At 54.1% G+C, this 26,032-nt stretch overlaps 2 protein-coding genes across 18 annotated transcripts in view; both read right to left on the bottom strand.

Moving 5' to 3' along the window:
- Positions 1–66: 66 nt before the first annotated feature.
- Positions 67–5,451, bottom strand: DDX41 (DEAD-box helicase 41). The gene is made up of 17 exons (XM_008015439.3): positions 5,346–5,451; positions 5,153–5,263; positions 4,748–4,907; positions 4,579–4,653; positions 4,389–4,449; positions 4,145–4,281; positions 3,646–3,718; positions 3,376–3,529; positions 3,161–3,297; positions 2,163–2,325; positions 1,828–1,959; positions 1,499–1,570; positions 1,268–1,364; positions 985–1,134; positions 811–882; positions 585–695; positions 67–417 (listed from the first exon to the last, which is right to left on the bottom strand). Exons 1-17 carry the CDS (start codon positions 5,370–5,372, stop codon positions 281–283), a joined length of 1,869 nt encoding a protein of 622 aa, XP_008013630.1. The 5' UTR covers positions 5,373–5,451; the 3' UTR covers positions 67–280.
- Positions 5,452–8,483: 3,032 nt separating this feature from the next.
- FAM193B (family with sequence similarity 193 member B) overlaps positions 8,484–26,032 on the bottom strand; it is a 36,670-nt gene continuing 19,121 nt past the window's right edge. For 8 of the 17 annotated variants that reach the window (XM_073010464.1, XM_073010467.1, XM_073010471.1 and 5 more), the window contains 9 exons: positions 25,392–25,779; positions 21,466–21,664; positions 20,304–20,543; positions 18,055–18,093; positions 17,896–17,967; positions 13,220–14,240; positions 12,993–13,068; positions 10,920–11,120; positions 10,708–10,807 (listed from right to left, as the gene is read on the bottom strand). In XM_073010464.1, coding sequence (XP_072866565.1) covers positions 10,931–11,120; positions 12,993–13,068; positions 13,220–14,240; positions 17,896–17,967; positions 18,055–18,093; positions 20,304–20,543; positions 21,466–21,664; positions 25,392–25,779 — 2,225 coding nt within the window. In that variant the 3' untranslated portion in view covers positions 10,708–10,807; positions 10,920–10,930. Of the gene's footprint in view, positions 8,873–10,707; positions 10,808–10,919; positions 11,153–12,992; positions 13,069–13,219; positions 14,241–17,895; positions 17,968–18,054; positions 18,094–20,303; positions 20,544–20,973; positions 21,085–21,465; positions 21,665–25,391; positions 25,780–26,032 lie in introns of those variants that run through there. The other 9 variants (XM_008015455.3, XM_037992584.2, XM_008015451.3 and 6 more) reach the window with 8 other exon arrangements.

The following is a 26,032-nucleotide window of genomic DNA, read 5'->3' as shown; positions in this document are numbered from 1 at the left end:
TCAGAGGTGATGTCTGCCCAGGAACCAGGGGGCGGATGAGATGAAACACAGAGGCAGGGCCAGGGCTGGGATAGAGGTTTGTGCTTTAATGGCAGCTGGGGTGAAAGGAAACAAAAATAGTAATTCTGAGGAGCACAGGGAACAGGCAACCAGGACCAGTCTGGCCCAGCCCAGGCCAGCCGAGCTGAGATGCTGGTTCTGTCCAGGGGGCTGCTGTGTGTGTAGACTGGCAGCAATCTTGGGGACCGAGGCCCCTTGGAGAGGAGGGAAGACCATCGGGTCAGAAGTCCATGGAGCTGTGGGCCAGGTAGTCCTTGCGGCCGATGTTGCTGACCTGCTTGGTCTGCATAGCCTCGAGTTTGGGGCAGTCGGTGATCCGATGGCCCAGGCCCCCGCAGAAGGCACAGCCGCGCTCTCCTGGGGGAATGGGGACACGGATCAGCCAAGTCAAGGGCCAGGATCCATGCCCTGGACCTCAGGCACCCTGTTAGGCACCCTCGGTCCCTGTTTCGTGTTTCTGAATTCCAGCACCCCCTCCTGCCACCCGCCGGCTGGGGGACTCAGGGATCCCGCTCCGCAGTCACCTCCAATGTCCAGCATGGACTCGTCCCCGCAGTGCAGCACCTGCAGCACAGGTGGCACCTTCTGCCTGGCTTCCAGCAGCAGCGCTTTGAGGTCCATCAGCACTGACTCATCTGGTGGAGGAGTGAGGAAGCATCAGGGCCCATCCTGGGCCCTGTGGCCAGAACCTGGGTGGCCACAGGCAGGGGACCCGGGGAATAGCTAAGGTGGCTCTGGTGACAGACTCACCACAGGCTTTGTTGATGAAGGTAGTGGCGATGCCTGTGTTTCCCGAGCGTCCGGTGCGGCCAATCCGGTGTACTGTAGAGAGAGGGAGAGAGTCTCTGGCCCACCGCTGGACACTAGGTGCCTGGCTTGGCCCTTCCCCAGCCTAGCCCATGCCCTTGGGCCCCAGGCCCCTACCATAGTTCTCAATCTCCTCCGGCATGTCATAATTTATGACGTGCTGGATGGCAGGAAAGTCCAGGCCCTTGGAGGCAACGTCTGTGGCTACTAGGACATCCTTCTTGCCCTCCCGGAACGCCTCGATGGCCTTTGTCCGTTCCTCCTGGTCTGGGGAGGGTCAGGCAGACACTGTCGGAGCCGCCACCGGATGGGGAGTGGCAGGCCGCCCAAGCAGGGGAAGGCGTGGGGTAAAGCGCCGCTACTGCGGTAGGGTCCAAGCCAGTGCGTGCACCACCCTGACCTTTGCCCCCATGGATGGCTACGGCCTCAACCCCCTTGAGCAGCAGGTACTCGTGGATGGCGTCCACGTCTGCCTTCTTCTCTGCAAAGATGAGTACCTGTCCGGAAAGACAAACTCCAGTCAGGGGCTAACTGCCTGGGCACCCACCTCACCTCCCCCGGCACTCTGTCCCCTCCAGAGCCCTGCCTGGTCCTAGGGACTCTGGCCCCAGCCTGGCCTGGCTGCACTCACAGGCGGGGGCGTCTTCTGCAGGCACTCGAGCAGGTACACCATCTTGGCCTCCTCCTTCACGTATTCTACCTCCTGCCACAAGGTGATCTTGAGGTTAGGTTTACCCGCCATAGCCGTGCCACAGCCCGTCATCTGGACCATGAGGTGACCAGAAGCCCCTGGCCGCCAAGGGCTGGGTGTCCTAAAAATTTCCCTGGTTAAGGTTCAGGGGCTTTGAATGAAACCCCCAGTTCCCACAAGGTGGACCCCTGGCTCCAATCAGCTTCAGGGAGCCTTATCAGATCCAGCCCCCACAGGTGAGAGACCGCCCATCAGGAGCGCCGGCCCACCTGGATGACATCCAGGCTGGCAGCCCCAGCGCGCCCCACGTTGATGGTGACAGGCTTTACAAGGGCACTCTTAGCAAAGTTCTGAATCTTCTTCGGCATGGTGGCACTGAAGAGCAGGGTCTGTCGCTGGCCCTGAGGAAGCGGGGGGGTTGCGACCAAGGGCACGCAGGGCTGGGCTGAGGGGCATGGGGTCTGAGGAAGCTGAGCAACTGAGACACAGCCCACGAAGTACGAGCAGTGGGTGGTGTGGTCAGAGGCGTGGGGTCTCCACAGTTTGATGTGGTGTGTGGTGGTGGGGTGGTGTAGGGGTGCCCTGGCTGGGTGGGGGCAGGCACCTTGAAGTAGGAGAAGATGGTGCGGATGTCGCCCTCGAAGCCCATGTCGATCATGCGGTCAGCCTCATCCAGGGCCAGGTAGCGACAGATGTCTAGGCTGACCATCTTCTTCTGCAGCAAATCCATGAGGCGCCCTGGGGTGGCCACCATCATGTGTACACCGCTGGGGACCAAGCAGAGACCCTGAGGTTGGGGCCACTGGCCTAACACCTACCTAAAGGCAAGCAGACACTCTGCATCTGTTCTGCTCTCTGTCCTCCTTCCTATTTCTTTGTCCCCTTCTCATCGTTCCCACCACCTGCCCTATGGATAGCACACAACTCTCTCCCAAGGCGCTGCAGCCATCTTCACCACCGCTCAGCCTGGCACGCCCTTCCCCCTTCTCCTGGGTCAGTCCTCTCACCCAGAAGCGCTGTCCTGAAGCTCCAGAGGCTTTACTTGGGGCTCACTTTCCTGGTCCACTGGCTTCATCTTTTCTGTGCCCACATCTCCCTAAGACTCAGAAGTCCATAGAGAAAGGCCTCTGGGATGGGGTCTGGCCCATCTGTAAACAGAGGGCCTCGTCCAGGGCCTCTGGCGGTCTGCAGAGGACTGCACAGCACGGAAAGGACACAAGTGCCACTGGGATCCAGCCCTACCCCAGTGCCTCAACCTCCTTTACTGACCACTGAATGACCCTGACATTCCTGGGCCGTCCACCTCTGTGTTTTCAGCCTGGACTGCTCCTCTTCCAAATTCAAACATCACCTTCCCTGCAAAGCCTGCTCTGAGCTCCCACCTCCCAGATGTCCCCAGCAAGGTGCGCCATTCCATCTGCTGTGCTCCCACAGCACCGGACCACATCCCTCTGTCCTCCCCATTAGACTGGGAGCTCCTTGACGGTTGGACTCACAGCAGCCCTCTGTGAAGATCTGTGGAGTGGCTAAGGTAAAGGGTCCTTTAGCTTTTCCACAGACTCGCAGGTGGCAGAGGTGGGGGCAGGGAGCGCCAGCACTCACTGTCGGATGGTCTCCATCTGCTCCTTCACGGACATGCCCCCAATGCAGAGCGCGCAGCGCAGGAGTGGTGAGCTGTCCTCCTGCAGCAGGCGGCAGTAGTACTCCAGGATGCCATGGGTCTGCCGGGCCAGCTCCCGCTGCAGGCAGAGGGACAAAGGCTGGTACCAGATGGCAGCCCCAGTCTCTGGCCTGCCCTCCAGGCCAGCCTGTCTTACCGAGGGGCATATGATGAGTCCGTAGGGCCCCTCGCGCTTTGAGAAGGGTAACCTCTTCTCTTGTTCCAGGCAGAACATGATGACAGGCAACGTGAACACCAGTGTCTTGCCTGAACCCGTGAAGGCGATGCCTATCATGTCACGGCCAGACAGACTGTTGGGAGAGGATGACCCGAGAGCCAATTTCAACAGAAGATGAAGGACACCTAGCCATTGCTCCTCGCTGTTCCCGCCCTCCTCAAGGACCCCAGGTCCACAGTCCACACTCACATGGTGGGGATGCCCTGGATCTGAATGGGTGTTGGGTGGTGAATGCCTTTCTTCTTCAGGCCTCTCAGGATGGCTATGAAAACCAACAGACATCGTCCTTGTGACTCACAGGTACTTTCTGAGAGCCCCAAAGCCTGTAAAACTGGCACTACCCCTACAAGTTGCAGATGATGAAACTGAGGCTCAGAGCAAGAGAGAGAGAGGGAGGAAAAAAAAAAACAAAAAAGAGACTTGTCCAAGGCCCACAGGCTAGGTGCAGCCAGGACTTGTACCCAGTGTCTATGCCCAGTGGCTCTTTCCTCCTGAAGCTTCGTCACAGCAGAGAACAATGAACATGTACAGCTGGGGCAACAAGGAACCTAAAGACACTTCTCCTCAAATCCCTCCAGCCCCAGTGACTGGATCCAATGCAGATGTGGCTGAACTCAGGGTGGGCTCGGACATAACCTCACAGGCATTTGATTATAAAATGTGGTATCTCTCTCCAGTCCCTGACTACCTGCAGGAAACTTCATTTCCTTGAAGCTCTTGATGGGTGGTGGGATACCGTCTCCCTCCACCAGGATGTGGTATTTCTTCCGCACGCGCTCATGACGCTCTTCAGACATGCTCAGGACATAACGGGGCGGAGTCCAGCTGTGGATGGGTAACAGGGATCAAGAGAGCTCTGGGAACAGCTGGCCTTGGAGCAACCCTGCATGTACCATCCTAAGCAAGGGCAACTGCAGACTGTACAAACATACCTGGTTTTGATGGGGTCATCATATGTGATGCCCTTGGCCATCTCCTTCACTGACATCAATGCTGAGGAGAAAGACATGGCTCGGGGCTGGCTCCTACTTCTGAGAAGCCAGATCCCTTGAGATATAACATGCCTGGGGCTGGGAGGAGGAGACTCAGTCTACCTCCTCACTATCCTGGCTGCAACCATACCTCGGCCCTCAGCCACACTCTCCAGGATCTTCTCTTCTTCCTTCAGCTGCTTCTCCTTGGCAGACTCTTTGCGGGCTGAGAAAAGAAGTGGAAGATGTCAGACAGATACCAACACGGTGCGCCAGGCTCGGCTTCTGCTTTCCCGCCCCGGCAGTGCTGCCCAGCCCACCTTCAGCCTTCTCTTTAAGGTGCTGGTGCTGATCCAGGAGGCTGACGTTGGACTGAGGGCCTAGCGGGATGTCGTCCTCATCTCCCCGGGGTTCACTACCGCTGTCCTGCTGCTCTTCTTCCGCAGCTCCCTTGCGTCTTCGCTGCAGCAGCTTCTGGAGCTGAGGTTCCAGCCGAGACCCACAGATAGAACGGGAATCGGGTCCACAGGGCCAGCGTCAGGATCCTGGCTTTGGGACGAGGATCCTGTGCCCGAGGCGCAGAACCGCCCTACCCCTCAGATCAGGCCGTCGGTCCCTCGTTTGTCTGGGGGCTGCGCCCCGGTGTACTGAAGCTCACTCCTCAGACTGCCCTCCCTGCGACCGGCGGTCACGGCCCCATCCCTCCCCGGACGCGGGCCCCTCACCAGTAGCTGCCGGCGCTGCCGTAACGGCACATAGGGCACGTAGTCCTCGTCGTCCTCATCCTCCGCCTCGGAGCGGCTTCCTCCGGCAGGCACCTCGTCGGTGCGAGCCCGCTGCAAGCACACTAAGTCAGGCACGGCCTGCTCCCCACTTCACGCCCGCTCTCACCCGCGAGGAGCCTCGCCTCTCTCCTACCTTCCGTTCGGGTTCCGACTCCTCCATTCTTTGCTGCACGCATGCGCGCCACGGCGAAACCCCGCCTCATCTTTGCGTGGGACCCAATCCGATGTGAAGAAGCGAACGTCGGCGCCTAGCAACGACCTCGGAGTTCCGGATCGCGCAGAGGGACAAATTTGCTCCGGAGCTGCTATCGCACGGCGAAGCGTCGACGTTTTCATGGGTGGTTACGCGACAGCTGCCAGGACCGAGGGCGAAACCGGCTGCAAGGCATTGTGGGACACCGGAGGACTTGGAGCATGAGCTAAAAGGCTCAACCCAGGGCCCGCTGGAAAAGGAAGACGCACGCAGCGGAGACAGCTGATCCGGAGTCGGGGCCGGCCGCCGGGTGCCCAACCTTTCCCAGAGCATGGCGTCTTGGGCACCCCCCTACTGGCGGACAGTGCGTCCTCTAGGGCCGGGAGCTATGGGCCGAGTCCGCGTGGGCCGCCTGCGCTTCCATCCCTGCCAGGGCCGCCGGGGTTGCGGGATAAACCGCTCCACGCACCCTGCCGCCCTGACTGCGCCTGTGTGACACCTATGTTCAGTGGTGGGGGACGCATCAGAAACGGATGGCAGTGGTTTTGAACTGGGAGGCCCTGTATAAATGTAAACGGTTATTACTGTAAATGCCCTAACAGAGCTGCCTGGGGGGCGCTTCCAGGGAAGCGTGGGAATCTCAGGCTGGGAGAGGAGAAGCGTCCTGGGCCAGGGCGCTGCAGGAATGCAGGTCTGGCGATGTGCAAGTACACAGATTCACCAGGCAACAGCATTGCGGCTAGGGTGGGATGGGGAAGCCCGAGCTAAGGCCAGAAAAGGAGATTGCGACCAGAGCATACCTGCTGTGACTCTCAGAGTAAGTGGTTTCAACTTTATTAGAGACTTCTAAGGAGGAATGACTTGGTCAGCTCTGTGCTTTCTTTCCTTCAAAAGTGTGTGCTGGGCATTGGCACTGCGCTCAAGCAGATGACAATCAAGACACATACCTGGTGTGCGAGGAGCTTATGGATTAGTTGACACTAGAAATATAGACAGATAACTAGTCTTGAAGTTAAAGGTTCTGGGGGCCGGGCGCGGTGGCTCACGCCTGTAATCCCAACACTTTGGGAGGCTGAGGCGGGCGGATCACGAGGTCAGGAGATCCAGACCATACTGGCTAACACGGTGAAACCCCGTCTCTACTAAAAATAATTAGCCGGGCGAGGTGGCGGGCGCCTGTAGTCCCAGCTACTCGGGAGGCTAAGGCACGAGAATGGCGTGAACCCGGGAGGCGGAGCTTGCAGTGAGCTGAGATCCGGCCACTACAGTCCAGCCTGGGCGACAGAGCGAGACTCTGTCTCAAAACAAAAAACCTAAGACAAGGTATCGCTTTTGGAAGTGTAATAGTTTTCATAGTACAATGGTCTCTTAGCTGGGATGTGAAGGATACACAGGAATTCATGAAAAACGGGGAAAATTAGAGGAGGAAAATATGTGAAAGTTGGGAGACCTGTGGTTGTGAGACCTTACTGGAGAGGAAGGTTGTCCAGCATGGCTGGAACAAGTACTGGAGTCAGGGGCCCAGGCACGAAGGTCTCAAATGCCACAGAAGTCTGTTTCCGTAGGTAGATGGGCTGCTTGATCAGACCTGCACATTTTGAATGAAGCAGAATTTTAGGTAGTGTTGCCAATTCAACTGCAGGGCAGGAGTGTAATACAAGAGCCCATGGGAGAGGGGAACACAGCCAATAAATTTACAGAGAAAGGTTTCACAGCGTCCACATTTCCCTTGGGGATTGGGAAAGGCCAGGGACCAGGAATTGTGAGTCTGTGGGCACTGCTGTTCTTTTCTTTAGTAAAGAAAGCTTAGGCTGGGCACAGTGGCTCGTTCCTGTAATCCCAGCTCTCTAGGCGGCCAAGGCAGGAGGATCACTTGAAGCCAGGAATTCGAGGCCAGCTTGGACAACATAGCAAGACCCCCCATCTCTGTAAAAAAAATAAAGAAGCTGGTGCTTACTGCCAGTCCCTTGGTAGGTCTCAACCTGGGAGGGATGGAGGAGGATACATGGTTTCTGGTCCTGCTCACAACACCCAAATACATGGCTCTTAGTGACCCTGTTAGCTCCCTACGTAAACTTGAGTTGGTTTTAGGAGCAGAAACTAAACTTTGGGGCATGGAGTTTGGACACAAGTGTGTGAGGGGCATTTTGGGCAAACTCATTATATTAAAATCCAAATTTACAGGGGATGAGGTAGTTTGCTTGACTTTACATAAGAGTTCATTATCCTCTTAACTCTCAAGTCCTCAGCTACATGTCCCACCCCCACTGGAAAATCAGATCTAATTAAATTTTTTTTTTTTTTCTTGAGACGGAGTCTCGCTCTGTCGCCCTGGCTGGACTGTAGTGGCCAGATCTCAGCTCACTGCAAGCTCCGCCTCCCAGGTTCACGCCATTCTCCTGCCTCAGCCTCCCGAGTAGCTGGGACTACAGGCGCCCACCACCTCGCCCAGCTAGTTTTTTGTATTTTTTTTTAGTAGAGACGGGGTTTTACCGTGTTAGCCAGGATGGTCTCAATCTCCTGACCTCGTGATCCATCCGTCTCGGCCTCCCAAAGTGCTGGGATTACAGGCTTGAGCCATCGCGCCCAGCCTAATCAGATCTAATTTATAAAAAAACCTCAGTTTACCCCCAACTTCCCCTGACTGTGTGAAGTCAGTGTGAGGGGCCTTGATGGCCCAGGCTACAGATCCTCAGGGTCTTTCCTAGACCTCTTCTGACATCCAGATGCACAGAGACCAACTTCAACCCCTCCAACTCACCCATCTTGCAAAGAGGGAAACAAGAAAGAGTGGGGAAGGGGCTGCCCTAGGCTCACATACCAGAGACCTCCCAACAGGAGAAAAGGGCATAGATGCCAGAGTCATACCAGTCTGTGCTCGAGCCTAATCAGCTAGACTGATTTCAGCTCAGTCACTTTCCTATCGGCTTCAGTTTCCTCACCTGTAAAATGGGACAGCAGCACCAAACTGCTGATGCATGGCACATGCTAGGGTTAGTGACTAAGGGAGAGCCCATGCTTCTGAGCACACCCTCAACTCCCTCCCTGCCCAGACCCGCAAATCACCAACATGCCAACTCTGTGTCCAAATGTTGCTTTATCTTTCGGCATGAAAGATCTTCACAGTATCAAAAGTAAAGAATTGGAAAAAAATAAAATAAAAACAAAAACAAAAAAACCGAACACAAAGAGAGCAGTGTTGGGCTAGCAGTACCATCAGCCCCGGCCCTTAGGCCAGCCCAGTCCACGGGCTCTGAGTGTGGAGGCTGCGTAGCACCAGGAAGCGGCTCTGCTGAGGTCAAGGGGCCCCAGCACAGTGTGGCATCCGTTCAGATTTTGGTTGGTCCAGGATGGTGGGGAGCAGAGAAGGTCTTGGGCGGGTAGGTGGGGCACACGGAAAAATTGTAGGCTTTCAGCTGGCAGTCGGGGCCTCAGGACGCCCTGAAGAAGCTCAGCCTGGGCAGGGCCTGAGAAAGAAAAAGAGCAGAATCACAGTAAGCAACAGCCCATGCTCCAGCCTCCCCATGCCATTTGGGTACCCATGGGTCTCTGGTAGCAGAAACAGCTGGCTATTTTTGTTTCCTGGGCTGAAAATGTTGAACAGATTCCCTGAATCACCTGTAGCAGAGGAGGCAGGTTAATGGGTTGGGAGACAAAGCCCCAGTCCTGGGATCCTGACAAGGTGTGGGACAATCCTTGAGTAGATCCAGCCTTTGGCACTCGAAGTCCATCAGCAGGGGCCAGGAGGCTAGCTGTGCAGCTGTGCTCCTGCCTCTGACTCCAGGTACACAGCCCGGGGGAGGGTGAAGAAGGTCAAAGGAGAGCACTTACTAGGGGGTGGGGAAAGGGGCATCTGCTATCTTGGAAAAGAGGCCAGACCAGGTGAAAAAGGGTCAAGAGGAGGGAGTGGAAGGAGACAATTGTGTTTGATTTCCTGGATGACAGAACTGGGCTTGTAGGAGACGCGATCTCCTTTCTCTCAGTAGGGATAACAGAGGAAGTGCCTGGGGTTCCTGCTACTTCTGGTTCCCATGGAGGTGGAGAAGAGAGGCAGGATGGCACCCTGGATCTGGAAGATGCTTCTGGGGCTTGTGGGCATCTCAATTTGGCAAAGGGGGCTGACTGAGCCCAGCCCCCTCCGAGCAGAGGAGGACTAAAGTGGGCATAAAGACTCTGGACTCTGGGGCGGCACAAGGGTCATAGGGAGCCCTAGCTCTGAAGGCTGTCCTGGCTGCAGGCTCTCTGAGCTGCCCCTGGGGAGCTGAGGGTCCAGGAAGTTTGCTGCTTAGGCCCAGAGAGGAGCTGGCCTGGCACTGGAAAGAGAAGAAAGACAGGTGGGGCCATCATAGGAGAAGCGAGTTGTTTGTGAGCTCAGTCTGCCTGCCCCAGCCTTCTGTAGTCTCCAGGACAGCTATGTGGTTGCCAGCCGGAAAAGGCCTGACCCCAGGAACGCAGCTGAGGATTGAGGTATGAAACTGCAGAGCCACTCAGCCCCCAGCCCAGCCTAAGGCCTGCCTGCTAGCTGCCCTTCTCTTCATCAGCAGGGTTCCAGGCCCAGTGCCTTCTCCAGTTTTCTGTTCCCAGTCCAGATCATCATCTGGTACATCGTTTCAGACAAAAGAACCTGTGTGGGTGGCTGGGAGAGGATTCCAAAGCCATTTGGCACCCAGGTCTCTTCTTATAGGAGGCAGTGTGGCTACCAATATCCTCATGGAACTTGTCCTGCTTTGGGGAGCTGCCATCAACCCCTCCATGCCTAAATGACCTACAAGCCTTCGGCCCAGCCCATCTGCACCCCCACGATGTTCACTCAGGGCTGGCCCCTTCTTACACTGCTTCAGCTGGGAAGCACCTTGGTAGCCTACACTGAGGAGCCCAGGGCAGGAAGTGGGACTTGACACAAGGACTGATAACATCAGGGGTGAGGACAGCCCCCATGGGTCTGATGGCTATCTGGGCACTTTTGAAAGCAGCTGGTAAGACCCTGCTGGTGATGCCCTAGGAGATGCCAGTCCAGGAGATGCCATGCTCCAGGGACCTTCAGGAGCATGGGCAGGAGGGCCCAGGGAGGAGTAACAGGAGAACAGAGGCCTACAGGTGAGTGGCTGTAGGAGGAGATGGGGCCTAGATCTTTGGAGGCTGTAGCCAACTGTGCCATTGCTGTGGAGGTGTAGACAGAGGCCAGGGCTTCCACACCCAAAGCCCAACTCCCTATGCCCCAGAGCACAGAATGGTCTGGCGGGGGTATAGAGTGTGGCCAAGCACAGGGAGAGGCAGTGGATGTAACTCTTAGGGTCTCTGTACCTCACTGAGCTGTGCTGGGAGTGGTTTTCTTGAGGCTGAAGTTGGTCCAGTTCACAGCAACTTTCTGACGAGTCTGCTTTGCAGAATCCAAACAGAACCTGTTGGGTTTGGGGGACACAGGAGAAGCACAATCAGAGGTTCCTTCTCTTCCTCACTGGACTCCTAAGGTACCATGTCCCCATTTTTTAAGACACCAGGTTCTCTACAAACCTCTTTGGCTCTCAGGTGTTAGTGTTTAGCAGGCATAGGAGCTTTGCTGGCTTGGTGGCTTCTGGACTGGGTCCAGGGGACAACATATGAAGACAGTGAAACTGCCTTGGGATTCTACTTCCTTCCTCATCTGGTGTTTGACTCTCTAGCTCTGCTGGGCTGGCTTCCATCATTCCCTTAAGTACAGTCGTCCCTCTGAATCTGCTGGGGATTAGTTACCCAGATGTCGAAATCTGCAGATGCACAAGTCCCTTATATAAAAAATGGTGCAGTACTTGCATATAATCTGCACGGCTCTTCCCATATACTTTTATTATTATTATTATTTTTAATAAGAGATGGGGTCTCACTATATTGCCCAGGCTGGTCTTGAACTTCTGAGGTCAAGCGATCCTCCCACCTTGGCCTTCGAAAGTGCTGGGATTACAGGCGGAAGCCACTGTGCCTGGCCTTCCCATATACTTTAAATCATCTCTAGATTACTTAAAATACCTAATACATGGCCGGGCGCGGTGGCTCAAGCCTGTAATCCCAGCACTTTGGGAGGCCGAGACGGGCGGATCACGAGGTCAGGAGATCGAGACCATCCTGGCTAACACAGTGAAACCCGGTCTCTACTAAAAAATACAAAAAACTAGCCGGGTGAGGTGGCGGGCACCTGTAGCCCCAGCTACTCGGGAGGCTGAGGCAGGAGAATGGCGCAAACCCGGGAGGCAGAGCTTGCAGTGAGCTGAGATCGCGCGCCACTGCACTCCAGCCTGGGCGACAGCGCAAGACTCCCTCTCAAAAAAAAAAAAAAAAAAAAAACCTAATACAATGTAAATGCTATGTAGTTATATTTTTATTTTTATTTATTTTTGAGACAGAGTCTTACTCTGTTACCCAGGCTGAAGTGCAATGGAACAATCTTGGCTCACTGCAACCTCTGACTCCCAGGTTCAAGCAATTCTCTTGCCTCAGCTTCCCAAGTAGCTGGGATTACAGGCACTGCCACCATGCCTGGCTAATTTTTGGATTTTTATTAGAGACAGGGTTTCACCATTTTGGCCAGACTGGTCTCGAACTCCTGACCTCAAGTACCTCAAGTGATCCACCCCCCTTGGCCTCCCAAAGTGCTGAGATTACAGGTATGCGCCAACGCCTGTAAAAATACTTATTTTTTTGAGACAGAGTCTTGCTCTGTGGCCCAATCTCAGCTCGCTGCAGCCTCTGCCTCCCAGGTTCCAGCGATTCTCCTGCTTCAGCCTCCTGAGTAGCTGGGATTACAGGCACGTGCCACTACGCCTGCCTAATTTTTGTATTTTCAGTAAAGACAGGGTTTCACTAAGTTGGCCAGGCTTGAACTCCTGACCTCAGGTGATCTGCCCGCCTCAGCCTCCCAAAGTGCTAGAGTAAGAAGCATGAGCCACTGTGCCTGGCCAAAAATACTAATTTTTAAAAATTTTGCATTATTTAGTAATGTATTGCTATTTTTTTTTTCCTGAATATTTTCGATTGCAGATATGGAGGGTGACTGTATGCTGTGTTTCTTTCACCCTAATCTTCTGTACTCACTGCCCCCCTTGGCATGAATACCTTTTCATCGTGTCTGGCCAACTCATTCTTACTCTTCAGGTTTCAACTTGGTTACCACCTCTCCTAGGAAGGCCTCCTGGCCAGCCCCCACCCCTTCTATCCTCCCCAACCCTATGCCATGTAACAGTAGGCTGCATGTTCATGGCCATCTAGACTCCTAGTCCAGACTGCTTCACTGACTTCAGCCCAGGCAAAGCAGAGAATGTGCAAGTGAAGACACAAAGTGAATATAGCTGGAAAAAGCCCTGGTTCTAGGGGCCTGACATGCCTCCTCCTGTCTCTCTTGCACATTCCTAGATGTGCCATCCTGCCCAGTTGCTCCGTGGATTTTCAGCAGGCAGGCTGGTGGGAGAGGGCCTGGGGGGGGGCGGTGAGCCTCCCCAAGGGGTCAGGGCCAAGGGAGCAGGCCTTTTTGAGGCTTGAGGCACAACACGGGGCTTGAGTGTGGGCAGGACCTGGAGTCCTCCACAAGTGGGAGAGCAGGCAGCCCACACCTACCTCTTAAAGTACTCCACCTCTCGGTCAGTCTCATCCATCTCCACCCCGTCCATGTCCTTGGGCAGGAACACATCGTCTAGGAAGACACAGCCAGGAGGGCTCAGTGCCCATGGCCAGGCCTCTGGGGTTATGCTCTGGGGGCAGCACTGCCTACACACAAAGGCTGCCCCTCCACCCCGTGGCCTGGCTGGGGTAGGGGTCAGCCGCTCGGTTCCTGGTGCACTCACCCAAGGAGGAGGCTGGCTTCTCCTGCTTGTTGCGGCTCCGGCGGCTGCGGCCCTTGCCCTGGGGCAAGCTCTGTGGCCTTGCTGGGCCTGAGGGCTGCAGAGACTCCTGCTCCTGAGGCCGTGCCTTGGCCTCACCTGGCCAGTTTCGCCAGGAGCTGCCCTTCTCCTTCTCAGTTTTGGGGCTGCCAGCCCAACCTGGTCCTGGCCGGCTCCCCCGGCTCCCCTCTCCAGCCTCGGAACAGCTGCCTACTTTGGGAGGCTCTAGGACCTTGCCTGGTTGCTTGGGGCCAGCAACCTGGCCTTTGGCACTGGGAACCTCTAGGCTGGCTGGGGGCCGGGGGGCTGGGCTTGCCTCGCTCTTCTTGGCCTGACTGCCCTGCCTCTTGCCCTTCCGTGGCTTCCCACCTGAGGACACAGGCTCAGGCAGCTCCTGCTTGCAACTGGGAACTTCCTTTGAGCTTGGCTCCTCGGAGCTGGGGTAGCCCGACTTGGGTGTCTTGACCCAGATCACCCGGGACAGGTTGGGCACGGTGTTGAGTCTCCTCACGAGCCCGTTCTCGGGAGCGATACCGGGAGGGGGCCCCCTCACCTCTGTCCATGGTGGGTGGGGGCCTCTCATTTCTGCCCATGGTGGGGCTGGCTCGCCTGGAGCTTGTAACGTGTGGTTCTGAGGGGAGCCCAAAGTCAAAGGGGACAAGTCAAGGTTGATGTCAGGCTGCTGCTCTGAGGAGCCACTGAGGTTTGATGGGGGTAGACTCTGAGGCTCGGGTTCAGCAGCCCCCTCCTTAGAGAAGCCATTGCTGTCCATGCTGAGCTCACACACACTGAAGCTGGCACGGATGGAGTCTTTGACAGTGTTTTTGATCTCCTGCAGACGGCTGCTCAGGAAGCTGTTGACCCGATCCAGTTCCCGGTCGGGCCACTCCAAGAGCCTCTCCCTGGCAGGCCTTTGCTCCCGGCTTCCAGAAACACGATTCGCCTGCTTTAGAGATTCTGCTGCCAACTGGGCCTTCTCCTTTTCCTGCCAAGACAAGAGGCAGTTTTAGCAGGGGCTGTCAACTGCCAGGCACAATGTGATACCTGACCCATCAGCCTGGGGCCCAGCTTTGCCACTAACTTGCTGGAGGCAAAGCCTTAAAATCCTAGCCTGCTTACCCACCCTGCAGGAGTGACAGCAAACTGCAGCCAGACAGGTGCATGTCCTGGGGGCAGGGGTACAGTCACACCCACAGAGGGTAGGGTTTTTACAGCTTGTTCACCCAGAGCCCCAGTCTCAGTGGACTCATCTGCAAAATGGGGACAATAATTTCGGAGTAAAGCCAAAGTGGGGATGCATGTGAAGAAGACCACTACTAGAGAGGCATTCTCTCTACCCCTGCGCTTGGTAGGGAAAAAGCCATGCCATCACGGGGTCTTACAGCAGGCAGGTGTGGGGGTAGATGAGATTGTTCTGGTTGGGAGGACATGTGCCTTCCTGATACTATATCTGGGTATTACTAAAGAGGACAGTGTTCCCATAGAAAGGCCAGTTGCTACACACTTGGTCTCAAGTAATCAAGGCCACATCTAGATTGTGCCCAATGGCATGCCATGGACAACCACACTGTCCTACACAGCCAAGATGTGAAGGCTGCTCCTTTGCCCAGGTGAGGCCTGGAAGGCTGAGAGAGGCCACGCCCTGCTGGTTGGCTTCGATAGACCTGGATCTAGGGAATCAAAATGAAAGTCTGTGGGATCTGAGTCACCCCAACCTCTCCATCCCACCTCAAGGCCAACGACGCCTTTAGAGGGAGACAGGAGGCAGACACCAAAACCCTCGGGAAGGAGGTGGCTGTGATGTGCCTGGCACCACTGATTCCCACTGCCTCCTGTACTTCCAGCTGATTTGGGAATGGAGGAAGAGAAACATGAAAGGGCAGCTGGTGAGAGAAACCAGGGCTTGCTGCCACCTCAGAGTCAATGTAAAGAGGGTGACCCTGCGTCCCACCAGGCAGGCACTTATCTTTTGTGAATCCTGGCTCCACAATGGACTACAGTCGATTGTTCTGTGGGACCTTGGACAAATCACTTATTCTCTCTGAACCTTACTTTCCCTATTTGTAAGTTAGGAGGAAGAGGTATCTCTACATTCCAGGGTCACAATGAGGACAGCTGAGAGTCTCTGTGGGGTCCTTTCCCATGTGCAAAGGTGGGGCTGGGCTTCATGGCCCGCAGGGAGCAGCTTTTCTAGCTGTGGGTAGGGCTTAGAGGCCCTGGGTTGGACCAACAAGGACCAAGGGCCCTTCAGCTCGCTCCCCTAGCACCACACAGATTTCACAGAAAAGTTTTGCTGCTAAAACAAAAAGTCTGACTACTGGTGTGGAGGGAATGACATGGAACCATATACACTCTGGTATCAAGAGGAGAAAGCACAGAAACACACACTTTCTGCTTTGTACCATGAGCACTTCCCATAGATGTCTCCTTTAATCCTTGCCACTGTCTTTGTTGCATCATGACCCTCTGCTTATAGGAGAGAAACCTCGACTTTGGAAAGAACAGGAGGTGGCGGCAGCTAGGAAGTGGCAGAGCCAGGACAATACACCCAGTCCTGATCTTCAGAAGTTCCTGTGTTTCTCAATTCCATCTGACGACCATTTACCGACCATTGGGGCTGTGAGGCAGCAGGCCAGGCCCTGTGAGTTTAGCGTACGTGAGACATTCTCTGCCTCGCTGACTGTAGTCTGCTGAGGGAGACAACAGCAAACAGCCTGTTGAATTCAGAGTGACAGTGACAAACGCTGCATGGAAGAAGGCACAGGGTGATCTGGGAACCTAGAGGAGATGCTCCCAACCCAGACTGGGTCACCAGGGAGTGCTTCCTGGAGGCAGCAGGATCTGCACTGAGCACTGAAGGGGGAGTGGGATCATCCTGGAGGCAGTGGGACAAGCATTTTCTAGAGAGAAGGAATAGCAAGCGGAAAGGCTGGAAATGGGAAAGCTCAGTATCTTCTGGGAATGCAAATCATTTAAAAGTACAGCTGCAGCCCAGATTTTTTGGGGGATGTGGGGGTTGGGTGGGGCAGGTGGGTAGGAAGGTCAGAAAGGAGAGGCTGAGAGATAAAGCTGGCAAGCTGGCAGGGGCTGATCGTGAAGAGCCCTGCAGGCCCTACAGAGTTTGTGCCCGAGGGCAGCGTCCAGCTACTAATGGCTTTTAAGGCAGTGGCAGTAGGGTGGAGAGCAGTGGACTGGTCTGAGCTATCAGCGACGTGGCATGGATAGGGCTTTTGGTGATGGGTAGGGAGACAGAATGAGAAAAGTCAGAGAAACATTGACGGCCACTATGGCTGCCACAGCAGCCCCACTGCCTGAACACTCACACGTGCCAGGCACTCTGCCCAGTCTTCCCATGCATTGCTCCATTTCATCCTCGCAACAATCTATGACTTAGGTTCTGTTATTCTCATTTTATGGATGAAGAAACTGAGGCTTAGAGGTTAAGTGATTTGCCCAATGTCATACAGCAAATGTGGCTGAGCCAAGTGTCAAACTGAGATCCAGTTCCAGGCATGCTGCTCCAGGTTGCTATAATGCACTCCCCAGGCTGGCGCCCAGAGCTCCGGCTCAGGCAACAGGGTGGGAGGCGGTGCCACTGACTAGAGAGACAACAGAGAAGGGCTAGCAGGCCTGTTTGGAGAAAGACAACAAGCTGAAATTTGTATGTGCGGAGTCTGAGATACCTGTGGGACGTCCATGAGGAGGTGTCCAGTAGCAGTTGGAGACGTGGATATGGAAGGTGGGGAGGAAACACTATTTGGCTCTTTCTAGATGGCATCTCTCTTTCCCAGGGAGATGTCCCCATGAAGGAGTGGTCAAGTGGAGGAAGAGGAGCTCACAAAGGAGACAGAAAGGATGTCAGAGGCAGGCAAGACATCTGGAGAACATGATACTCCCCCTTCCCTTTCCTGCCTGGCTGAGGTCAAAGAAGCCAAAGACAATGCATGAAAAGGAGAACAAACACAAAATGCCAGCTATTCTCTAGTGGACGAATACGACAGGAACAGGAGAGGAGGATGGATTTGGCAACAAAAAAGTCACCAGTGACTCTGGAGAGGGTGTGGGTAGAAAACAGTCTGCAGTGAGCTAATAGGTAGAAGTGAAGACAGTGAATGCAGACATCATTTTTCAAGAAATGTGGCTGTGATGAGAGGAAAGAGGCTGGAGAGGGGTTGAGAGAGAGGTAACAGTCTCAGGGAGCAGTTTGCTTCCAAAAAAGAGAGTGATGGGCACAATGAAATGTGGATGGAAACAGCACGGAGGAGAGGCTAAGCTAGACCAGGAGCCTACTGCTGGGCTGAGGGGTCAAGAAAGTACTACACGGGCCTTAGGCAGGAAAAGGGTGACTCTCATGACAAGGAAGAAAGTATGTTTGCAGGTGGGAATGGCAAAACAGTGGGAGAATCCTTGTACAATGGCTTTTTTCCTCATTGAAATCGAAAGTGAGGTTATTTGACAAAAAATAAGGTGTGGGCTGGGAAGGTCTAGTGGTTTGAGAAGACTGGAGGCCTGACAGAAGGACTGTGGGGAATGGACGTGCTAAGGCACAGGAAGCCCAGGGAACCATGAGAGGCCCGCCTGGTGACACGGGAGCTCAGCAAGCAGAAGCCCACATGGCCGCCTGCCACAGATTCACTCACATGCTTTTCTTGAGCTGTAGAAAGGGAGAGCCAGGCTGGAGTGGAACCCAGGGCTGTGGTGTTTGAGTGGGTCTGAAAGAAAGATAGTGGGACAAGGAACTGAGTACTGGTGAGTGAGTGAGAGATGGGTAATTTGCCTGCCCTCCTACCAATACTTACAATGCTTACTCCATTCAAGTGAGTGAGGAACGGATTGGCCTGGGAAGAAGAGAAAGGGGGAGGAGAGTCTTCAGTGGATGTGGAGGAGTGGCCAGGAGGTCACAGATGACAGAGCCAGGGGTACAGTTTTTAAGGAGCAGGGTGAGCGTCTCTCTGCTCCCTTCTCCCACTGCCAGCCCATGACTCTCTCACCTTCGTGTAGACAGAAGACACAAAGACAAGGTGAGAGAGTCACGGCCTGGCAGTGGGAGAAGGGAGCAGAGAGACACTGAGCTCTGTCCATCTCCTGAGGCAGGAGAGAAGGAGCAGCTGGGCTTTCGTGGAGAGCCAGACTATGAAGTCCAGGAGGTGGAGGGAGACAAGGGAGAAGGCTGCTGTCTACAGAGATAATGACCATAATCACTTCATGCATGCCACTGCCACTGCGTGTCTGTCCCTGCCTGCAGCCCCACGACTAAGTCTGGAAAGGGAGGGCTGCCTGGTTCCACCTGGGCCTGCCAGACAGGAGCTGTGCAGTATGGGATGACTGAGCAGAGCCTCCAGATATGTGAAGTGGGATGGGAGTACAGTGGAAGTTACCCAAGGATGGCTATGAAGGAGGAAACAGCTGAACTGAACTTGGAAGGAAAGTTTGTCAGAAGAAAAGGTGAGAGAAGATAGCATTATCAGTAAAAGGGAAGAGACATGTGGGCACACATATTTATGAAAAGCACACCAGACTTGGGAACTGCCGGGTGTGCTCTCTGGGGACCTAACTGGGAAGCACTGCCCTAAGAAGCCAGGAAAGGCCAGAGACTGCTGCAGCCACTGAACCTTTCTGGCTAGGTGATTCTGCATGGGAGAAAGATAGTGCTGACTCCTTTCAGAAGGCAGCGGTGGGACCCCTTGGCTCACTACTTCAGGCGGCAGGAGCAGGATCCTGGTTGTCCTTGGGGCTGAAAAAGGATGGTGAATCACTTCTGCTTTCCAAAGCACTAGGGCTGTTTGACCACCCAGGAACTGGAACTAGCTGGTTGTTACACCCAAATCTCTTCGGATGCTGGGCTCCCAAGCGTGTCACTGTGCAGATGCAGTTGGGAGTAGGCAGGTGAACAGGTAATGAAGCCACAAAGGACAAGCCATCAAGCTCCGGGGCTCATCTGGCAGGAAGGCTGCCCAGGAATAGTTCACCAGGTTCTGTCCTCAGTCCCGAGGACTGGTTCATTCCCCTGGCTTCAATTACATCTCTGCGCTGGTAAAGGCTAGCCCTGCACTTCTCCTCTGAGATGTCTCACGGGAACCTTCAAGTCAACATGCCTCAACTGAATTCACTGTCTTCTGCAAATCCCATCCTGGCTCAGTGAAAGGTACCACCATCTTGCTGGTCACCAAGCAAACACCTGGGAGACATCCCTGCCTCCATCTCCCTCTCCTGCCATCAGATCAAAGGCCCATCACTTCGGCTTTCTCTGAAAATCCCTCTCTTCTTCTCTGGCCCAACCATCAGTCATCGCTCCCTTGGCCTGCATTTCCTGCCTGAGGCATCAAACTCGAGGTCTTCCTGCCTGGAACCCTCCAAGCTACCTTCCATTTGACCATGCCATAATCTTAGGATGCAGGTGTGACCAACTGCATTCTCTGATTAAAACCCTCAGTGACTTCTCTCACTGGTAGGATAAAGCCAAAGCTCTTCCGCAGGGCCTCGAGGGCCCTCCCTCAACAACAGTGTCCATCCCGCCTCTCTTCTGCTCAGTTTTGGCTGTCAAGCTGCTGTGGAATGTGCCATGCCTGCTGCCAGGAGGGCCCTCCTGAGGAGTCTGTACTCACAGTCAGCCTCTTGTAAAGCCATTTCCAGGCAGGATGGGGGACTTCCCTCATCCCAGTACTTGTCACATGCTAATATGCTTGTCCAGTTTTGTGTCAGTCTCCCCACTGGGCAGCTTCTCCTGGGTGAGAACTTAACTGTGTCACACTTTGGCTGCCAGTATTTGTAGAAGTGTTTGCTGAATGAATACATGACTGAAGCAAGTCCTCAGCTTGGAGGAATCCAGCAAGCAGCTTCTCAGGCCACGACACGTTTTTTCCTCCAGTTATTTGCCCCCAGGCTCCCTGACCCTGATGCCTCCCCAGCTCATTCGGACCTTCCCAGAACAGTGAGCCAAGCTGAGGCTTTTGGCAGCCAGCATCGTTCACGCCCCAGAAGTCCTGGGGGTTGGGGCGAGGGTCCTCAGGGAGGAGAGATGGCAGAGCTGGGCTCTCCCTACACCCACCTTCTTTTTCAGCTTGTGCCGGGCCCGCTTGGCGGCCCTGGCGCTGTTGGGGACTTTGGGCTCCGTGCTGTTGATGAATTCCAGCAGCTCATCCACATCTCGGTGGTCCACGGCGGGCTCCCCAGGGATCCCGCCCAGGGCGCCCCCCTTCATGGGCAGCTCCTCTTTCCGCCTGGTCAGCCTCGAGCGGAGCTTCTCCCGGATCTCGGTATAGTTCCGACTCGTCGGGGCAGCGGGCGGCTGGTGGGGGGGGGAGGTGCTGACATTACACCCTGAGCCTGGGAGGCCCATAGCACTCCCACCCGCTGGCACCAAGTATGTGATGAGAAGCAAGACAACTGTTCTCTCTACCATTAGCCACCAAGGCCACATGGCTTCACCCTGTCAGCCAGGCTGAACCCAGGTGGCAGTGGGTGAAGGGACTAGGAGGGAACAGGGCAGAGCTGGGCAAACACTGACTGGGGAGCCAGGAAAGCAAGTTGGAGCCCGGGCTTCGTCACCGGGAAGCTGTATGACCTTGGGCGAGTCACCAAGTCTTTGTGAGCCTCAATTTTGTCATCTCTAAAATGAGGATAATAACCCCTAGCTCAAAGGTGACTAGCAATTTAATTACTTTCATTTCTTCTATCCTCAACTGCTCTACCCTAACCAGCAGCCCTCTCCTCTTCACCTTATGAGACTTCTGCACTGCTTCCTCCCCCTGGCCAGAGCCAGCATGCCCTCTGATCTGAGCCTCCTTCCTGGCGCCGTCTGTGCTCACGGCCTGTCCCTCGGCTGGCTGTCACACTTGGGGGACTGAGAGCCTTTTTGCTTCCACTCTGCCTTCATCACGCCCAAGCGTTCACTTCTCTGGGATTACACACGTATACATACTCATCAGAATCATAGCTTTCTCTCTGCCATTTCCTTTCCTTTTGCCTAAGGAAAAAAAGTCAATCTTAAGAGAAACCACGAGAAGAGCAAAGGTAGCAAAATGTTTAAAAACCCCGATCTCACGAATGTGCTGTGAGGATCAAGCGAGCGGCCGCAGGTGCAAGGACTCATGGCCCCAGCGCGGTGATCGCCACTGTGAGCAAAGGGGTCTCTCTGGGGAGAGCAGTGTGCTCCTTTTGCTCACCTGGGCTGGCCCCCAGCCCTCTCTGGCCTGGGCAGGCTCACTCACCGCATTGTGGCCGAAGAACTCACAGTAGCAGCAGTCACAGAACTTCCCATCTCTCTGGTGGGTGGAGGACGAGGTGCAGGAGCTTCGCTCAGAGCTGCTATCCTCTTCCTCACCCAGCCCCTCATCTGCCTCGCAGGGCTGGGGCAGCTGGCAAGCCAGGCCACTGTGTGCAAACTTGTGCCCCTTGCACCCGGGATCCCTGATGATGGGGAGGAAGGCCCAGAGGTGAGGGAGGGTGATGCAGGAGCCCAGGAAGCATCCCAACCACCACCTGCCATCCTGACCGTCCTTCACTTGCCCCACTCCACAGAGGTCCCAGGCAGTCCAACTACATTGAACCTCTCACCAGAACAGGGCGAACACCTGCACTGTCCCTCAAGGCCCATCCCAAACACAAATGTGGCTCTTCTGGAAAGGTTTCCCCACACCTCCCCTGCCTGCACCCACCATGCACCCCTTCTCAGGCTGCCGTGCACACCTCACTCTATCCTCTGCTTACTGTGCGTCACGGTCACGGTCTGTCTGTGCATGTGTCTCTTAAACTGGACTGTGCGCCTCAAGGGCAGAGGCTGTATTGCTTCAGTTTTGGGTCCCAGTGTGTAGCATAACAACCCAGCACACAGCAGCTGCTCAGTAAATAGGCCTGAACCCATTGGTGGGCTGAAGGCTCCTCTGGAACACTCAGGGCTATCCATGAGGTCAGTCTCCTTTCACTTTCTAAGGTGCTTCTGAGCAGACTCTGGTGCTCTGGAGCAGTAGGTGGAGCTGCCTTAACCACGGGGCATGGAGTTGAGAACAAGCAGTGACTTCTGGGACACCAACTGTAAGAGCCACTGTTTGTGCCAGGTTCTGGATTCGGCATCTTATTTTTTTCTTTTTTTTTTTTTTGAGATGGAGTCTCGCTCTGCTGCCCAAGGCTAGAATGCAGTGGCACAATCTCGGCTCAGTGCAAGCTCGACCTTCCAGGTTCATGCCATTCTCCTGCCTCAGCCTCCCGAGTAGCTGGGACTACAGGTGCCCACCACCACGCCTGGCTAATTTTTTTGTATTTTAGTAGAGACAGGGTTTCACTGTGTTAGCTAGGATGGTCTCGATCTCCTGACCTCATGGTCCACTTGCCTTGGCCTCCCAAAGTGCTCGGATTACAGGTGTGAGCCACCGTGCCCAGCCTTGGCATATTATGTCTAACCATCCCCCAAGTCCTGCAAAATAAGTGTCATTATCCCCACTTTGCAGTGGTGGAGAGTGAAGCTGAGTACTTGACTGCTTTGCCCAACAGGTGGCCAGGACTCAAGGATGCAAACAGACCGTGACAATAATGCATGATAAACAGGAGGATAAAGTGAGGTGTGCATAGTGCCCTGAGAAGGCGTGCATGGTGGGTGCAGGCAGGGGAGACGTGGGGAACTCAAGCCCACGTTTCTCTCTATGCAAAACTCTACTCTCTCCACTGTACTGTTCTGCCTCTGGATTTCAGGAAGTACTGGGATATCTTGTAATACAGAATATTTTCCCAGGGTAAGAATGAGACATATGCCTGAAACATCCCATAATTTGAGCCAGGAAGAGCTGAAGCCTTAGGCTGGGCCATGAGCAGCTGAAGCACCCATTGGGCTGGTCCCAGTGCTAGGCTGCGGCTGAGGTGGCAAGGGAACCGAGAGCAAGGACGGCGCTCAAGGAGCTGTGTAGAAGCCCAGCTTCCAGGGCAGTCCAAAGCAGCCCTCTCTGCTACTAGAAAGGATGCTAAGCATGTGACATGGATTAAAAAACATGGTGGCAGGAATCACTGTCAGTGGTGGTTACAGAAGTTTATTCTAAATCAACCATTCATTATCTATTGCATTAGCAAAATTGATTTTTTTTTTTTTTTTTTTTTCCTGAGACGGAGTCTCACTCTGTTGCCCAGGCTGGACGGAGTGCAGTGGTACAATCTTGGCTCACTGCAACCTCCGCCTCCCGGGTTCATGCGATTCTCCTGCCTCAGCCTCCCAAGTAGCTGGGACTACAGGCACACGCCACCATGCCCGGCTAATTTTTTTTTTTTTTTGTATTTTTAATAAAGACAAGGTTTCACCATGCTGGCCAGGCTGGTCTGGAATTCCTGACCTTGTGATCTGCCCGCCTCAGTCTCCCAAAGTGATGGGATTACAGGTAGGAGTCACTGCGCCTGGCCAGCAAAACTGATTTTATTTTTTATTTTGAGACTGGCTCTCACTTTGTTGCCCAGGCTAGAGTTCAGTGGCACGATGTCAGCTCACTGCAGCCTATATCTCCCAGGCTCAAGCGGTCCTGTCCCACTTCAGCCCCCACAACCTGAGTAGCTGGAACTAGAGGCATGCGTATTATGCCCCACTAGTTTTTAAATTTTTTGTAGAGACAGGGTCTCATTATGTTGCCCTTGCTAGTCTCCAACTCCTGGGCTCAAGCAATCTTTCTGCCTTGGCCTCCCAAACTGCTGGGATTACAGGCATGAGCTGGTGCACCAGGCCACAAAATTGATTTTAGAAAAATTAAAATAGTGTGCCTGCAAATATGGGAAACCAGCACTCATTGGTGGTTACATCAATTTGGAGACCCCTTTGGATAGCAGTTTTTCAGTGTGTATTAAGAACCCTCAAAAAGAACAAAAAACACCTAAACAGCCTTTAACTAGTAACTTTTTTCATTCTGAGAACTTGATTCCAACAAGAAAAATCCAAAAGAGGGAAAAGGCTTTAAGCAAAGACATATTTAGAGACACTGTTGGTAATGTTAAAATGTCGGAATAACCCAAATGCTCAGCAACTGGAGAACAATAACATGAACTGCGGTCAATGTTCTCCAGCCTTTGAAGCTGGGGCTAAGAACACCACACCAGAACACAAGTATGCTGAGGAGGCAACACTAAGTGAAAACCGGCGGGTGGCAGATTGCAGACACTGTCAGTCCGGCATGTGCAAGACACAGGAAGCTTTCCAATAGGAAAACAGAAATGCATGATAAACACAGATCTGATTTCTAACATAAAAATATACCTCTATCTTCTCCAAAGAATTATCTTTCAAATACATGTTAGTATAACCTTTCTCAGTACTTAGAGTTACTTCTAGGAATCTCCCCAAAAGATATGATTTCTCATTCAAACAGATTTAGGTGCAGGGATGCTTACTACAGTCTCACTCATCATGGTTAAACTGGAAATGCCTACATGTCCAGGAACAGGGGAATGATAAAGTATGCCTGAGCTATACAGTAAGACATTATATGGCCATTGAAAAGTTTCTTGAAGAATTTTAACTGGGGAAATGATCATGACATGATGTTAAAAAATTACTACTACACGAAAGGTATATCAAATATCTAATTATGTTATTTATATACAGAAACATGGTGAAAATATACCACAGTGGTAGAAGCTTAGGTTGTGAAGACATTTTTTTCCTTATACATTTCTGAATTGTTCCAAGTTAAAGACAAAACAAAATACAAAACAAAAAAACCCCACGTACTGGTTTTTTTTTTTTTTTTAAACTCTGTCACCCAGGCTGGAGTGCAGTGGCATGATCAATGCTCACAGCAACCCCAAACTCTTGGGTTCAAGCAATCCTCCTGCCTCAGCCTCCTGAGTAGCTAGGACTACAGTTGCATGCCACCACGCCTAGCTAATTTTCAAAATTTTTTATAGAGAAGGGGGTCTTGCCACGTTGCCCAGGCTGGTCTCAAACTCCTAGGCTCAAGTGATCTTCCTGTCTAGGACTCCCAAAGCGCTGGGAGTATAGGTGTGAGCCACTGTGCCAGGCCAAAATACATACTTCTTTACAATTGGAAAAATAATGAAAGGAAAGACATAGTCTACTCTTTAATTTCCACCTCAAAGTTACCCCCAAATTGTCCACAATTCTAAGTTCAAGTGGGTAGAGAGTGTGCCCTTCACGCAGCGCACTTACCTGTGAGCACTAGGGGGTGGCTGAGAGCTCGGGGGTGGGAGGAGAGGCCCGCTGCAGTGCTCACCACAGTGCCCGCTGCAGGGGTGGCTGCACCCCGACAATGGTGGGGGCATCTTCAGGAGTGGCATGCTGGTGGAGGGCAGATGGGAGCTCTGACATGGCCCTGGAGTGTGGGGGGCGGTGGCAGCAGCAACAGGGCACTCTGAAGCCTGGGCAGGGAAAGGTGCTGCCGGGGTGGTGGGCAGCAGGTGTGGGTGGGGTGGGGAGCCAAAGGAGCTGGGGTGAGACGGGATTAGAGATGCTGGCTGGGGGTGGTGGCCGGTGGGGCTGTTAGGGGGAGCAGTGAGGTCTGAGTGCTGGTGGTGCTCCGAGACGGGGAAAGCCTCACCTGTGGGCAGAGGAAGGAGAAAGGGGTCAGAAGAGGAGCCCAGACCTGGGAAGGAAAGCCCACAGGCTCACTGCCACAGCATCCTGCTTCTGTGACCAGAGAGCACAGCCTCTCAGCACAGGGGACCCTGGAGCTGGAGAAGATTCTGTGGGCAGCAACACAGGTGAGCGGGCTCAAGGAGCCCAGGCCCAAGCAAGAAGGTACTAGGAATGCTGATTCCACAGAAGGCCCCATGCCTTTTCTGTAGCATGAG

The sequence above is a fragment of the Chlorocebus sabaeus genome, chromosome 23 (assembly GCF_047675955.1).
Source record: "Chlorocebus sabaeus isolate Y175 chromosome 23, mChlSab1.0.hap1, whole genome shotgun sequence".
In the NCBI taxonomy this organism is placed as follows: Eukaryota; Metazoa; Chordata; class Mammalia; order Primates; family Cercopithecidae; genus Chlorocebus; species Chlorocebus sabaeus.
This window is presented reverse-complemented; position numbering and strand designations above follow the sequence as displayed.

What these genes read in the sequence shown, in the direction of transcription:
- DDX41 (XM_008015439.3), bottom strand. Translation starts at nt 5,372, where the DNA reads ATGGAGGAGTCGGAACCCGAACGGAAG. An exon ending in GGCAGCGCCGGCAGCTACTG is followed by an intron (nt 4,908 to 5,152) that starts GTGAGGGGCCCG and finishes CTGGAACCTCAG; the next exon opens with CTCCAGAAGCTGCTGCAGCG. An exon ending in CAGATGGAGACCATCCGACA is followed by an intron (nt 2,326 to 3,160) that starts GTGAGTGCTGGC and finishes CTTGGTCCCCAG; the next exon opens with CGGTGTACACATGATGGTGG.